This window comes from Diceros bicornis, chromosome 6 (assembly GCF_020826845.1).
Source record: "Diceros bicornis minor isolate mBicDic1 chromosome 6, mDicBic1.mat.cur, whole genome shotgun sequence".
NCBI classification, from domain to species: domain Eukaryota; kingdom Metazoa; phylum Chordata; class Mammalia; order Perissodactyla; family Rhinocerotidae; genus Diceros; species Diceros bicornis.
The window spans coordinates 37709018-37726007 of NC_080745.1; the positions used below are offsets into that span (position 1 = coordinate 37709018).

A 16990-nucleotide genomic window follows, 5' to 3' on the forward strand; every position below is an offset into this window, starting at 1 on the left:
ACAAAATAATAATACTGTAGATCAAGGAGTTTCCATGAAAGAGTTCATAAAATGTTTGGGAAGTTGAACCTCAGGAATAAGGAAACCATGCAACTGTGTGGCAGGGATATGTGGCCTGTCACTAAAGCACTGAATCTTTACATCTGAGTTGTTAACAAAGATGCACACCCCAAAAGAAAAATTGACTTTTTTTTATAGTGCTTTGCAACTAAGAGTTGGTTATTCCAAGGATCACTACCCCTGTTACATAAATTAAGGTTGTGATTCCAAGTTATGACTGATGGGACTCAGACTTGCTGAGTAAATTTGCAAACTCAAACAATATGTTTAAGTTAAATTTGAAGGTGCTTTCTGCACTGTTCTGCACAAAGGTTGCACTACAGATCCATGGTCAGAGGATGCATACTTTGTTTTTTGTGTGGAAGATCAGCCCTGAGCTAACATCCATGCTAATCCTCCTCTTTTTGCTGAGGAAGACCGGCTCTGAGCTAACATCTATTGCCAATCCTCCTCCTTTTTTTTCCCCCCAAAGCCCTAGTAGATAGTTGTATGTCATAGTTGCACAGCCTTCTAGTTGCTGTATGTGGGACGTGGCCTCAGCATGGCTGGAGAAGCGGTGCATCAGTGTGCGCCCCGGATCCGCCCGGGCCGCCAGTAGCAGAGCGTGCGCACTTAACCACTAAGCCACGGGGCTGGCCCCTGGATGCACATTTTGAATTTCCAGGATCAGATTTATGCTACCTTCTCCACTTTCCCTGGCCTTGTTCCCTTTGTGAGTAAAAGCAGGAGTTTCAGCATCAGCTGCTCGTAGATGATGTCTGTGCTCAAAGGAGAGAGTATTCTTTTGTGTGTAAATCTGGCCCATATGGCAATCAAATCAATGACATACGACCCATACTTTCCAGGCTTATGTTAAAGACCTTAAGTGAAAATGAATTGCATAGAATTTTATGTGCTCTATCAAAGAAAATGAAAAGTTGAAGAATATGCTACTTGAAAATATAATTCTTTTTTTTTCTTTAAAGATAATCCTCTTAAGGCTGATAATTCGACAACTTGAGACATTTGGTTTCTGGGACACATCTGCAGAAATTTTCTTCAAATTGGCAGGGTGGTGGAGAGTGCTTTTCTTTTTCTGAGAACCACGGTGTAATGACACATCCCAACCAGATGTGGCATTTCCAAGGCTCGGCATTTCCAGAATGTGGGCCATCATCTGACACTCACTGCCCTGAGCTCACTGCTGGCTTCCTCTACTGTAGGTTCTGAATCTGGGCTTAGGGTGTAAATAATCAAATAGAATCAAACCAGCTGGAAGAGCCTGCTCAAAGGTTCCCAAAAAACTCTGGGTACAATGTTCACTAAAGAAAGTCTTGTGCGTTAGAGAAAGTGTTCTTTGTTCCAAGGACAGCCATAGTCTGGAGAGCAGATGAAAGATGCCTAGATAAACTTGGAGGTTAACATATGTAGAGGATGTCTACTATTTATCTAATAATTACATGCTGGGGCCGGCACCGTGGCTTAGCAGTTAAGTGCGTGTGCTCCGCTACTGGCTGCCCGGGTTCAGATCCCAGGCACGCACCGGCGCACCACTTCTCAGGCCATGCTGAGGCCCCGTCCCACATACAGCAACTAGAAGGCTGTGCAACTATGACGTACAACTATCTACTGGGGCTTTGGGGGAAAAAAAGGAGGAGGATTGGCAATAGATGTTAGCTCAGAGCCGGTCTTCCTCAGCAAAAAGAGGAGGATTAGCATGGATGTTAGCTCAGGGCTGATCTTCCTCAGAAAAAAAAAAAAAAAGAAAGTATAATAATTACATGCTACTTTCAACAGAAATAACCAGGCTTCATTGCCTACCCCCTATCTCTGCTGTCAAATTCTTAGCAAGCACCTACTACATGCTAAATACTATGAGAGGCACTAGGGATACAACATGCTGTAAGAAACAGACTCTACTTTCAAGGAGCTTGCACAAAAATACTTTAAATCCAAATTTTGTCCCTAAGAATAAATAATTACTAAAAGATGCACAGATTTATTTTATACTTAAATATTCAGTTAACACCAGAGTTTTGCTTAATTTCAGTGTGTTTTTAAAAGTTTTCATCTTTGGGGCAGGCCCCATGGCGTAGCGGTCAAGTGCACACGCTCTGCTGCTGGCGGCACGAGTTTGGATCCCGGGCACTCATCGAGGCACCGCTTGTCAGGCCATGCTGTGGTGGCGTCCCATATAAAGTGGAGGAAGATGGGCACAGACGTTAGCTCAGGGCCAGTCTTCCTCAGCAAAAAGAGGAAGATTGGCATGGATGTTAGGGCTGATCTTCCTCACAAAAAAAAAAAAGTTTTCATCTTTTCAAGCAGTTGACTAAAATAGATTGCTATCATAGCAAGTAGTATCCACAATTAGGTATAATCAGAATATATATAGTCAAGTGAGACATTGTCCATAGATATGCAACAAATCCGAATTTTTCTACTTGGTCAAAAGTTTCATTATCCTATCAGTAAATAAGGGAAATCCCAAAGTTGTGTGTTAATTCAGCAAATATTCACTGAACACCTACTCTGTGCCAGACACAATGGGGATCAGCTTGTGACTGGTGCATCCTGAGTGGGCCCATGGCGACATGGGGACACTTCACTATTCCACCAACCAGGGTCCTACAGTGCTCAAAGTGGGCAACATAAGGCCAATGGCTATGTGGAAGTTTTACTACAAAAGGAATGAATGGCAAGACTATTTGCTCACAAAAGAGGATTTTCATAGAGAATTCATAGTAAGAGATTAAAAAATGTAAGATTTAAATAGAGGAAATGACGAAGCAGCTTAAAGAAGGAGATTAGAGGAACAAGAGGAAGAGCAAGAATTAGGTACTTATTTTTTCCCCACTGTCATACAGGGCAGTATCTCGGAACCACAGACAGTTTTAAAGAAGCATTAATTTAAAAAATGTGAGGCAGGGCCGGCCCCGTGGCTTAGCAGTTGAGTGCGTGCGCTCCGCTACTGGCGGCCCGGGTTCGGATCCGGGTCGCGCACCGAGGCACCGCTTCTCCGGCCATGCTGAAGCCGTGTCCCACATACAGCAACTAGAAGGATGTGCAACTATGACATGCAACTATCTACTGGGGCTTTGGGGAGAAAAAAGGAGGAGGATTGGCATGGATGTTAGCTCAGAGCTGGTCTTCCTCACAGAAAAAAAATAAAAAATAAAAAAATAAAAAAAGTGAGGGAGGAGCAGAATAAAGAGATGGGAAGGTTTCCAGAGAAATGAGGTCAAAGAGGAGAGTTGAAATAAGACATTAAATGTGTGTGTGTGTGTGTGTGAGTGTAGATTTAGAAATTCACCGTCAACAAATATTTACTGGATGCAGAAGATCACCCTAAGTCATATGTGAATTATAATCAATGGTCATGAGAGCTCCATTACATTTTGCGATCCTGAGTTCTTTTGACCTCTTGGATTCACCTTGCCAACCTAAGCCATTTAAATTTTATTGCTGTCCAATGAAGATCCACCGGTGGTGAATGATACTCTTCAAAATAAGAAATGACGCAGCCTAAAATCTCGAAATCAAGCACCTTTCTCTTGGCTTATGCCCAACCCAAAGAAACTTTGTTGTCAATTTAGAAAGCTAAAAATTTTAATCAATGTGAACATCTGAAGGGACGACATCTTTGTATTTCACAAAGTTCTAAGAATCAAAAAGCAAGTGTTAATTGCTAATTGAAAATGTTACATAAAATGAGTTAGAGGATAAGGGTTGAACTATTACAACAGAGAAATACAAAGTGGCAGATACATCAAAGAAAACTCATTTTCTAAAACATAATTTATAAGTTTGAGTTCTGGGGAGGAAATTGTTTATAGTCAGTAATACTCATTGTTTAAGGACTTCTGATTTATTTTCACACTCAGCACAATGTGGTTATGCTAGACCACGCAAATATTCTAGGATGGTTACTACTCTTCATTTGCTTAGGACTAAGATAGGGCAAGAGAGTCCAACTTTCTGGACCGAAAAGTTTTCAAAGAAAAATAAAACAAAACAAATGCATATTTTCAGAAGGAATCATTTGCTTTCTTCTGATATGTGTGAGCTATTATAGGAGTAAGAAAATAGATTTGAATAGAAAATAGATTTTGATTCCTGTGTCCCCAGACTGAAGGTATAGATGGCTATCAATACACACTTGTTTTTTTATGATTGTTCTCTGCTTTTCTAGTGTTCTTATACTTTTCTAAGCAAACTTTCTTCTTAACTTCACCAACGGGCCACAATACATTTTAGACAGTTCTTCATGACATTTCACTATCATTTCCCAAGGCAGCAATGGACAAAACAATATTATAATATGGTCATCATTTTATTCCTCAAAACCAATATCTACCAACCTAATGCAAGCATTCCATCTCAGACAGCTCCTTAGTTTTCTGAATTGCAATTATCCACCTTGGCTTTCATGATCCATGGCATGGAATGCTGTCTAAGATCAATTCTGTAATTAACGCATCATAATAATTCTCAGAATAATAATTCTCAGAACAACAGTGACGCATGTTAACAGATATTCAGATGGAAAGGACTGAGATGATTTTTTTAAAATAATTTTATTTATTTATTTTTCCCCCAAAGCCCCAGTAGATAGTTGTATGTCATAGCTGCACATCCTTCTAGTTGCTGTATGTGGGACGCGGCCTCAGCATGGCCGGACAAGCAGTGCATTGGTGCGCGCCTGGGATCCCAACCCGGGCCGCCAGTAGCGGAGCGTGCGCACTTAACCGATAAGCCACGGGGCCGGCCCTGAGATGATTTTTTGAGACTGTGCCAAGTTCTTGCTATTAGTCCTGAAGCTAACTCATAATGGAGGTTTAATAAAGAGTTCTACTGGGTTTATGGCACTCAACTCATGGAAGCTCGTGTTTACATGTACTTCCATTTCAGGCAATTAAGAGAAAAACCTTACTTTCCCCTGAGTTGAGCAATGGATCAGCATGGATCTACCTACAGAGTAACTATAAAAGTAAAATCAAACAGCTTGTGTGCTGACCTGGTATCATTTTTACAGGGTTCTAACTACTCCCTGTCTGACTGGTAAAAGACAGAGGCTGAACACAGTTCTGATTTCAATGATACTTAGAAGGATTAACAACCACAAATGTGATGACCTCATTATAGGAAAACAAATCTGCATCATGCAACATTTATGGGGCTTGAAGGTAATTGTTGTCATAAAACTGAGAAAGGCTGCCGAGTTTCAGGGAAAACGTGAAAGTGTCCTGGAGACTAGGGCTCTAGTTCTAGTTCCACCACTGACAGTTTGACAATCATGCCTCAGTTTCTCTATCTAGAACATGGAAGAGAAGAATAGTTGCCTTGGTATTTGCTTTCCAGAAATATATGTAATTTGGTGAAATAATATATGAAAAGTGTACTCAATTACAGCAAGCTTAAATATTCTGCTTCAATTCAATAATTTAAAGTCAATTTTAAAAAGATTTTAAGCAGCATATTTCGAAAAGAATCCACTCAGTAAAAATTGCCCAACGTATAGGGGCTGGCCTGGTGGCATAGTGGTTAAGTTCACACGCTCCGCTTCAGTGGCCTGGAGTTTGCAGGTTTGGATCCCGGGCGTGGACCTACGCACTGTTTATCAAGCTATGCTGTGGCAGGTGTCCTGCATATACAGTAGAGGAAGATGGGCACAGATGTTAGCCCAGGGTCAATCTTCCTCAGCAAAAAGAGGAGGATTGGCAAGAGATGTTAGCTCAGGGCTAATCTTCCTCACCAGAAAAAAAAAAAATTGCCCAACATATAACACAATACTAAAATACTATATATCCACGGCTCCACTGGAAACACAAAGGAAAATAGCATTTGGTCAGGGAACATCCGGAGCCTTGTTTCCAGGGGTCACTTATGTCACCAATTCCACAATATTTGGCATATAGTTTTCACTGAAATTTTATGGTATGTTTCAAAATAGATTTTATCAGTTCTCACCTTGGGAAATCAACTAAGAGTTATATTATTAAAATATAAATCTGCTTTTAAAAAATAACCACCTTACAAAAAGCAAAAATAATTGGCTCAAATGAGAAAATACTCAGTCTATCTTTCTTTTATTTGATGCTCACATATGGCTTTCCTCTTTCTCCTTCAATGTGAACACTTTCTAGTAAGCAAGTAATTGTACAGTTTGAATCACAGGGTATTACCTAACAGATATTTCACATGTTTCAACCTAATGTAAGGATTGAGAGGAACTGGTGAGCAGACCTTCTGGCACATTGGATTGAAGGAGTCAGAAAACGACAGCTTGGAACCTCAGAGTTGCTTAAAGTCTAGCTCATCCCAAGGCTCAGATATTGAAATATCTCAAAGATGTGCTGGTGTTTGCCAATACTGAGCTGAGGATCGCTGGAATGGACAACAGACTATCTAGTCTCTCCTTCTTTCTATTCTAGGTAAACACATGTAAACAGGTAAACTGAATTAACTACTAAGGTAATCAAGAACTGAAGATCCATGTGGACGAGTTTCCTACATGACTCTTGGTTAATCTGTGCTCTACCTTCCAAGACTGCAGTGTCAACCTCACTGAGGCCAGATAACCTGAGCATCCAAGGACTGAATTAATCAAAATTATATTCCTTACAATGAAATTTCAATAAACCATCTGAACCCAACAATCTTACCTGCTGGTTTGATCTGACATCACTGAAATTCATTTTTTTCCCCAAGTCTAGAATCACTGCATTCTTAGTTTCACGAACGTAATCATCATTCACTGGTTGAGGAGACTTTGTATTTTTCTTCATTAGTCCCTGGGATGGCCTGTAAAATAAATTCACACCTGACACATCCATGAGAAGCACTGGCCAGTGTACAAAGGCCTAAAAATCAGAGTGGTCGAAATGGCAACCAGACACCAGGAGTCATCAGGCACTAATGGAGGGCATCTTGTGTGAAAAAGTTGAGCACTGCACAGAGAATCTGTGTTTGTAGAGGTGTTTTCAATATTTAAATTATTAAAAATTATTTAAAGTAATCATGCCCTTTGTCCTAAGGTGTCCAATATTCATTTCGCGTCTAAGAGATAAGATTGTCTAGGAATCCACTAAATGAGAGTCCTATCCCAGACCAAGCTATTCTATGCACATGTCTCTTCTTAAGTAACATCTTTTACGTCAAGAAACCTCAATGACACTTACACAGATGGCGCACTTCTAGGCAGCCCCATGGCATTGGTGGGTGGGATGGCAGGGAGAGAAGGCAGAACAGAGCTGAGGAAAGCCACTGGGTTGTGAATCCGGCTGGTGGGAGAGACAGGAGTTGGGGACACACAGCGGGGCTGAAACTGTTTTCCACTGGAGATGGAAAATATGAGTGGTGGTTGTGCTGGCTCTATTGGACCTGGAGGGGGTGGCTCGTTTTGGATGGAAACCCCTCCTAGAGGTTTGGTTTGCATGGAGGGGTGAGAAAGTAAGAGGCTTTCTTTGCTCACTGTCCTCTGAATGGCTTGAGGAGTGCTGCTCAGGGTGAACACTGGAGAGCTGGAAGGGGACACGGCTGCTGCGGTGGCGCTCGTGGAGGGGAAGAAATGCTTTGGCCGAGCCAAGCTGAATGTCTGTGATGAAGGGGCCTTCACCTGCTTGTTGGACATTGTCACCGCCGGGGGAGCCGTGGAGTTCAAAACACTCATGTTGAATGGAAACTCCTTAGGAGATGAAGGAGATGGGTTTTGCAACTGCTGTTGTTCCAGTAAGACTTGGTTGTGAAGCTGTTGTAACTGGCTGGAATCGCTGCACACAAAACAAGAGAGAATAGGGAGAGAGAAAGGAAATCCATCACCATCAGCCTCACCTTTCAGAAAATGTACACACAAGCTGTTTATAACTTTATGCTGATTAAGAACACAGAACCAGAGTTGCCTGAAATCAGCTAATCAGCTCCTTGTGAGTTGTTTGTCTCTTCTTCCTTCTAAATCTATTTCATTGTCAGTAAGAAAGGAAAAGACCCCACGATGCACAACCCCAAGAGGCATCATTCACATTGTATTCTTTGTGCTGTGACCGTGGAATTGTGCAACACAGCAGCCCAATTTTAGAATGTTTGTAAATTAGAAAAAAGAAATAGAAACAATAGTCCTCTTGTTGGGAGTGCTCAAAGTTCTGAGACAAGCAGACAGTATCTCAGCTTTAGCTCAGAAGGCACTGATGTGAGTTACTAAAGGGGCTGAGTTCTCCCAGAATGTGCTATATTCTTCCCTCTGCCTCGTTTGAGAGCAAACCTTAACAAAGTGGCTGGATGTGTCTTAGTGTTTCTCATCCTCTCCTGACAACAAAGCTTTCTAGATAAGGTGACTGTTATGTCCCGTTTCACCCTAGACAGTCCTGGTTTATGCCTGTTTTCCTGGCATAATTATTAATAGTGCTCTTTCACTATCAAAAATGTCATGGTTTGAACGATAGATTACATGGTCACTCTAATTGTAAACATTGCCTTAGACTTTTCTTGTTCCTAAAAGGAGAAAGAAGATCAAGCCGGGAGCACTTTCTCCATTTATAGAACCTGAGTCACAGAAGCACTACTGCAGGTGATTGGCCTTAAATCCCACAGTCCGTTTAACTTCTATTGACAAAACAGTTAATTATTTTTTAAGAAAGAAAATGGAAAACAAAAATGCTATAAAATCATATATGCATAAAGTTAACTTTGCTGTTTAGGAGAATTTACTCTTGAATGACTAACCATAGGAAGATCCACAAATGAGACCGCAGGGCTTTAAGCCCCCTGTGGTTTTATGGTATCCGGAAAGATAGGTTGCTTCTGGAACATAGAAGGTGATCTGTTGAACATGAGATCTATTAAAAATGAAAGGTTTTGTATTTCATACTGTCAGGAAATTCAACACCAACAGCAATAAAGTTGAACCAGAAGGTTCTCCAAACCTTGATTTTTCTTAATTCTTGGAGTTTAAGACCTTTTCCTTTCTCTTCATTAACATTTCTGATACACAATATGTGGAAAAGTAACCTCGCAAAATGGGGACCCATCTCCACTTTCATTACTGCTGCCAAATGCTACATATTGTGCAATCCTTTGTTCATCTATGAAAACTCTTGTCTTTTTTTTTTTTGGTGAGGAAGATTGGCCCTGAGCTAACCTCTTTTTGCTGATGGAGATTGGCTCTGAGCTAACATCTATGCCCATCTTCCTCTATTTTGTATGTGAGACGCTGCCACAGCATGGCTTGATAAGCAGTGTGTCAGTCTGTGCCTGGGATTCGAACCTGCGAACTCCGGGCCACCAAAGCAGAGAGCACAAACTTAACCACTACACCAGCAGGCCAGCCTCAAAACTCTTGTCTTGAGTTAAACTAAGAATTCAGGAGTATTAGCCACTTGGCACAGTAACTTTCTTCTCCTCCTCCTTTTTAGAAGTGAGTGTTTAGGCTGAGAGAATAAAATAATATAATTAAAAATTAATTAAACTTTTTCATTTCATCATAGATGAAAGATTCGGCAATTAAGAGAAGCAGAAATATCTTTGTTAGATTATCCTTAGAAAAATATAAACAATTAACATTGTTTCTGCTAGTGTTAACTTTCCCAATGGCATGAAAATGTAAAAGTTTTAAATTTTTGATGGATCTCATATTCAGCAGGTCCCATTCTGTGATTGCTATAGCATAAAGACAATGCTATATGGTTTTCAGGACATGTTTGTATTGTAGTCTGAGTAAATTTTAATCTGATGATACTGCAGAAATATTTTATTGCGGTTACGGAAATAGAAAAAGTAGTATGCAAGAAATAAGTAATCTTAGGAAGATAAGGATGATAAAAAGGGGCCAGGAAGTCATTTGGCCCCTTTGGTATTGAGTGATTCTTATTCTCCTTAGTTCCCATTGAATGAAAACTAAGAATCTGTTTTTTACTTTAAGTAAAACTTCAAACGGCATCTTAGTCCTTATAATTCAATGCAGTATATTGGATTATAGAAGGTCACAAACCTTAAACATAATGATGTATGAGATACAGTGTCAAATTGTTTTGATTATCCAAGATTCTGGAAGAATTAATTTGAGAGTAATGTCTCTTTTTGTTTGAACAGATTTTTTTTACGTTTTATTAAACTCTATCTTGTTTCAGGAGGGATTTAAAACAGCTGTTTAGATTCACTTATTCATTACTTCAGGGCAAGGGGTCAATTCCATTATTCAGTGAACTTTTATTGAATCTTCTGTATGTTTACTTTGCTAGGTACTGTAGGAGATGTAAATATTCCAGAGACAGTATGAGCTATTAGGGGCTCAAAAATCTTACTATACAACCATACAACACAAATAACCAGTGGTTATTTACAGAAAATATAGGGAACTTAATGTTTAATAATGAAGGTACAAAGTGCAATGACAGAATAAAGGAAGGGAAGATTAATTACAAAGCATATTAGTTCTAAAATCCTCAGTTATCTGTCTCATTCAAAATAACAGCCTGTCATAAATAGCCTTTCATAAGCTCAGCTGCTCATTTCTTGTTGCTATGAGGATTTCTGAAATCAAGTTTATACCCAAGCTTTCTTTCTGTAGATTTATCAACTCTCTCAGGTTACCTGAAAATATCTTTTCTTTTGCCACAACTTAATTTAAGATAATCCACAACATAATGCTCAAGAATATGGGCTCTGTAGACAGACTCAGGTCCTAATCTTGGCTCCGCCACTCATTTTCTGTGTGGCTTAGAGTAGTCTCTAGACTTTTCTGACCCTGATTCCCTCATAAAAATAAGAACAAGTAATATCTCTTAACGTTGTTGTGAGAATTGATAAATAAATCATCTAAAACATTTAAGTGATTGATAAATGGTGGCTATTATATTTTTTAGTTTCTGAAATACAAATATTAATTTCAAGGTTTGTAAGAATGAAAATTAGAGTTTCAGAATTATAAGGATGCTTCTTGTGGTTTCTGGAATACAAAAAAATTTCTTAGGGATTTTGAACTGTGGAAATAAAATGTCAAGACTTAATGACAAACACAACAAAATAAACTTAGGATACTGCATCAAATACTTTTGAAAGCAATTTTGGCAACAACAATTTTGGGCAGTGTGTGCCAGAGCCAGCTCTCGATGGCTCTGGAGAGCAGATTGTGCGTATCTCATCCCGATTCCCAGTTCAATGACCTTTGTTTAGTAGCTTGAATTGGCCGTGGTGGGAGGAAATTGGCAAATGCTACAAGTCAGGGCTTCCCGGCCTCCCTCCCTTGTTAAAACATTTGCCAGCACATCACTGATTAGGATAACTAATTTTGACGAAATATGTCTCTGTAATCAGCTTTTAGCTGTGGTTTTAGCAATGGTTAGCATGCTGGCTGCACATTAGAATCACCCAGAGAGCATAAAAGACAAACAAATCTCACTGATCTAGGCACCACTGCTCAGAGAGTCAATTGGCCTGGGAAAAGATCCAGGCATAGTTACTATTATCTTTTTTTTTTTTTTTGTGAGGAAGATCAGCCCTGAGCTAACATCCATGCTAATCCTCCTCTTTTTGCTGAGGAAGAACGGCTCTGAGCTAATATCTATTGCCAATCCTCCTCCTTTTTTTTTTCCCCAAAGCCCCAGTGGATAGTTGTATGTCATAGTTGCACATCCTTTTAGTTGCTGTATGTGGGACGCGGCCTCAGCATGGCCGGAGAAGCGGTGAGTTGGTGCGCGCCCGGGATCTGAACCTGGGCCGCCAGTAGCGCAGCGTGCGCACTTAACCGCTAAGCCAGGGGGCCGGCCGACTATTATCTTTTTAAATGTAGGTCAGTGGTTCTTAAACTTTAGTGAGCTTCAGAATCCTCTGGAGGGCTTGTTAAAACACAGATTTCTGGGCCCCACCCCAGAGCTTCTGATTCAGTAGGTCAGGAGTGGGGCCTGAGAGTCTGCGTTTCTATCCAGTTCCCAGGTGATGCCAGTGTTTTGAATAGCAAGGCTCTAGGTGATTCTTGCATGCATCCAGGACTGAGAACCACTTTTCCCTAAAGCATAGGCTTTCCCAGTGCATTCTGACTTTTGTTTGACATTTTACTCATTTAAAATGTTAATTATTGTTTTTTCCTGGGTATGGAGGGATGTGTAGATGGGGTCGGGTTGGGTGATAAAGGGTTGTAACTTGGGTTCTCCAACTCTAGACTAGTAGTTTCCAAATTGGCTGCACATTAAAACAACCTGTGGAGAGATTCTGATTCAGTTGGGATGGAAGGCATAATATTTTTTAAAAGCCCCACATTTTATTCTGGAGTGTAGCCAGGATGAAGAATCACTGCTCTAGACAGCTAGATATTCAAGTTGAAAATTTCAAAGTCTGAATTGTCTGGGCTTTGACAATACAGTGTTTAAAAATGACAGCTTCTCTTTCTGTTGCAGTTTTAAGATCTATAAGAATTATATCTACTTTCTGTATGAATGGCAAATTGAAGGAACAACCAGAAAATTGTATCTTCGAGATTATTCAGAGCGCCAATACATTTTAATGCAAAACATAAAAGATTAAAACCGATGAGGTAAAAACCAATAAGAAAGTTTGTAGGTATGTGGATTCACAAAGGTTGCATGTGTGTATGGGTGTGTGTATGTGTGTGTGTGAGCAGGCACATGTACATTCGTACCTATACTAATACAACCTATATACACTATATACTCCTTGCAAGGAGTCTGACATCAGGACTTCTACCCATTTGTCCTTCCTGCTACTTGAAATGCAGACATGATGACTAGACCACCTATCAGCTGTCTTGGACCGTGAGGGGACCAGGAGAAGAAGCCAGCGATAAGATGGCAAAGCAGAAAGACAGGAGACTGGGTTCTTAATGACTATGGAGCCACCATAACAGCCCCAGACTGCCCATCTAATTCCTTTATTTGAGAAAAAAATAAACCCTCATGTGTTTAACCCACTGCTGGTTTGGGTTTTCTGTAACAGGAAGCTAAACCTAATCCTAACTGACATGCCTAATAGTCCCCACACAGTTCCTGGGTAAAATGAGGCCCTACCAAGGAGGCAATTCCCAAGGAGATTGTTATGGGTTACCTGTGCTCAAACTCCCTTCTCTGAGAACTGCCCCCACCCACAGTTTTGATTTGATCTATTTGACTCTTCCCTCCAAACATAAATCCTCTGCATCTGACCTGGCTGGAGCAGTTGGTATTTGGAATCGAGCTGCTGAGAACTATTTCGTTAGCAGTGGAACTTGAGGCAGATCGTGATGTAGAACAGGAGAAGCCATGATGGGTCAGATGTGAACTGACTAGTCTTCAAAGAGAGAAGAATGAAGCGGATATGCAAAGAGGAAGCAAGGAGGTGCTCACGACAGACAAAGTGAGCAGCGGACAGAGGCTGGACTGACCATGTGATCCCAGCTTCCAAATCTCTAGTTCTCATGCAGGGCCTGGCTGTGTTTTGTTTCCTGTTCCCACCTATATCCCTACAACAGCCTCTTCCTCTCCTTTTACTTTAGGTGGATTCCTCTTTCCTGTGACTGGCAGAACTTTGGGACGACAGAGACATTTCTGGATGTGACTTGCTAAGAGGTATGTTTTGTAACATTCAATTTTATGCCCCCAATTTTGCCTTATGTGGTAGTGAGAAGAATATAAAACTAAACAACATGAGCTGCTTCTCACCAACATCTTGTGGTCAGCAGTGAGAAACACACAATGGGGGTGCTGTTACTGTGGATTTTACTGTTGATATTTAAAGATTTATGTACATAATTTTTATCATTTTGATGTGTGGATCAAGCAGAACATAATAGTAGTATCATGTTCTGTGTTTGCTTTTCTGTGGATGAACATTAAACATTGCAACATGGCTCCGATGGAGGCCCTCTAGAGAGTTAGGGCGACAACCACATCAGGCTCCTGAGGTGAGTCTGAAAATCACGACTTCTCCTTCTGTTATCCCATTATATTTATAAGAAACCTACTGTGGTTACTGTGGTATATCTAGCCATAGCAAAGAACTATCTAAAATATACTACGTATCTTTTCCATTGTGACTTCAAAAGCTTATGTTGAAACAGAAATGGGAAATATAAGGATAAATTACAGACTATAAGGAATATTAGATGCAAAAAAGGGCTTTATGAATGTAGAGGTGCTTTATCTGGAGCCCCCTAATTTTAGACAAACATCTTTTTGAGCTAGTTTAGGTGTAACATTTCTCAGAGGTAGAATATTAATAGTAAAGATGATAGCGATAGTACACTTACACTGATATAAGGATGTACAGTTTGCAAAGCATTTAATGTGCATTTTCTCATTTCATAATTCCCTTTTTCAGCTCCATCATTTTTAAGAAGGGCAGACTCAGAGAAGCTCACAGGCACTCTGGTTATCCATTCTAATTTTTACTCACAGTTTGGGTTTGGCCAGAACTGGAGGGGGCTCTTTGATAGGTGAAGAAGGCTCAGGGAATTTTGCTGGCTGTCCACTGAATCTTTCCTGGAAAGAATTGGGCCTGATCTGGTTGGTGGTCACCATGCCGCCCTCAGAGGATGCCTCACTTCCTTTGTCATCTTCAGGAAGGTTAAAGTGCACACGGAGCCCAATCCTTGAGCTGGACCGAGGCTCGTTGTGGTTCACCAGAACCCCTTCAAGTTTGGGTTTAGGGGGTTGTTCCACAGAAGGAGGCTCTGGATTGGGTAGGGATGGCTGTTGCTCAATAACAGCCAGGTTGGTGGTAGAGCTGGCTGAGTGAAGAGACCCATTATTTCTGAGGTCTTCATTTCCTGAAAGGACAATGACAGGACCTGAGCTATTGGCCTTACTCAACAAGACTGAGATAGGATTGTAACCCCGAGTTGGGGCATGTATCCAAACAAGGTGAGCGTGCTAACGGGAAAATGCTTGTCAAAAACAGTGAAAATAATGTGGGACATTAAAGAATGCTGAGGATACAGGAAAAAAACAACTAAAAATCTAAGTACCATTTTGGAAACAATATTAGACATTAATATAAGACCAAAGAAATGTTTTCTTAGGGAGTATAATAGATAACAGCAGGACAACTGGGGTGGCGGTTACAAATGCAAAAAGAAATTGAAAATTGGATATTTTTCAAGAACACTTTCTTCAAAAATTCAAGTTTTTTTTCCGGAATGCCAAGCTAGCTTCATATGAAAAGCAGTAGGGGAAGATAGTACAAACTCCCCATACTCATATTCAAGGACATTGTCTAAACTGTTCTGGCATTTAAAGAGCCCTTACCTCTTACATCTAGCTGTGCAATGCTTGACACCGTGCCGTACTTGTTGCTTGCAGTACATGTGAAGCACCCAGAGTCTTCTGCAAATACTTCAGCAATGACCAAAGTACAGATCTCCTCTAAACGCCAGTAAAACAGAATGGTTACTGACTTAATTATGGAAATGGAATTATGGAATTTACTGATATCAGATGATGATTCCGTAAAAGTCAATATAAGAAACTGATTACATTAATTGTTTAAAAACAATTAGTCCAATTATTTAATTGAACTGACTGATTAGCAGGCTAAATGAGTCAAAGGATGTAGAACTAACAACTCCACACAGACAGACTGATATCGACAAGATGATTTTATGATAATACAATGTATTATATACTATGGATTCTCAGATCATCTTCTATTTTTATGTCCTCAGTCCAGACGACAAAAATAGAACTGAGAAACAATAAACTTAAAAATCACAATAACAAATTAGGAGTTAAAGCAAAAAGAGGTTTGTGTGAAACAAAAGGATTAATGAAAAATTTTTTAAACCCAGACTCTCACTATTTCCGTGGGGAACTTTTGCAACAAGGTAATTTCAAATGAAGGCCACAGTTTAAAACTGGACAAGAAATATTTTGCTTAGCTAGTAGTAAGTAGCTGATAGAGTAACTTGAAATTCCGGGTGAAAGAAGAGTGAAATGCATTTATTCCTTTTTAATATTATGGCAATTCTTATGGATTACTCTGATAAACAGCATGACCCCCTCTTTGAATAACTACAGGTAGAACCATAGGATTATAGCCTAGAATTATTATAGTTAGATATTCGTTGACAGCTAATAAAGGGAGGTATAAGACTGGAGCATAAACCTCCAGTTCTCACTCAGTAGACCGGACATTAAAAACACAATTAATAAAAGCGTAGTTGTATTAGAGGAAACTTGGCATCTCAGTGCTTCATGATAACTGAATTGAATTAGTTGGACAACCTCTAGGAAAACTGGATGGGAGTCCATGGTACTCAGTAACTTTTCATCCTCCTTCCTCCTTATTAGTAGAATCCTGGCTTTGTCCACCCTCCTTGGAGTGGTGATGTCCTTTGAAGCAAGCTGACCTCTCCCAGCCTCAGGTGGTGAATCGTGATTGGTCGTGCTAAGCCAGTCATGCTAACTGTATTCTTGCTAAGTGGTGGCATGTGATACACAATTCTGGTCAATGAGATATTAGGGCAAGTCTGCTGGAGAGTTTCTGGGAGTTTTCCCTGCACTTTAAATGGGACAAAAGAGAGCGTTATTCCCTATTTTTGCCTTGGGATGTTGTCACCTGCATGTAATACCACAACTGTGGCAGCTATCCTGGGTATATGAGAAGAACCAGACTAAGAGGATATTCTGAAGATAGAAGAATGGAAATGGAAAAATGGAAAAGAGGCCCTGATGATCTCTGAGATGCTAAATTAACCAGTCTCAAGACTGCCATTTCTTAGGGCATCTTGCTATGTAAGAAAATACATTTTTCTTATTGCCTAAGCTATTTGTAGTTAGGTCTTCTTTACTTGCCGTTCTAAGAATCCTAAACGATGGAAAGGCAAAGTTTGGTTTTGGTGCCTCTGTCCTTTTTCTGAGCCCTTGGCCTTGGCTTTCTTCTCTCTGTTCCCCAAACATTTGTGCTCTCATCTTTCAGCAACTTGCGCTCAGAAAATGATCTGATAAATTCATTCACACTACACTATACCAGC

The 16990-nt window shown here is 40.2% G+C and overlaps 1 protein-coding gene across 2 annotated transcripts in view; it reads right to left on the reverse strand.

Moving 5' to 3' along the window:
• Positions 1–16990, reverse strand: part of MYPN (myopalladin) — a 68583-nt gene that overhangs the window by 16833 nt on the left and 34760 nt on the right. For both annotated transcript variants that reach the window (XM_058543344.1, XM_058543345.1), the window contains exons 8-11: positions 15267–15383; positions 14416–14788; positions 7218–7808; positions 6702–6840 (exon numbers count right to left, since the gene is read on the reverse strand). In XM_058543344.1, coding sequence (XP_058399327.1) covers positions 6702–6840; positions 7218–7808; positions 14416–14788; positions 15267–15383 — 1220 coding nt within the window. The remainder of the gene's footprint in view (positions 1–6701; positions 6841–7217; positions 7809–14415; positions 14789–15266; positions 15384–16990) is intronic.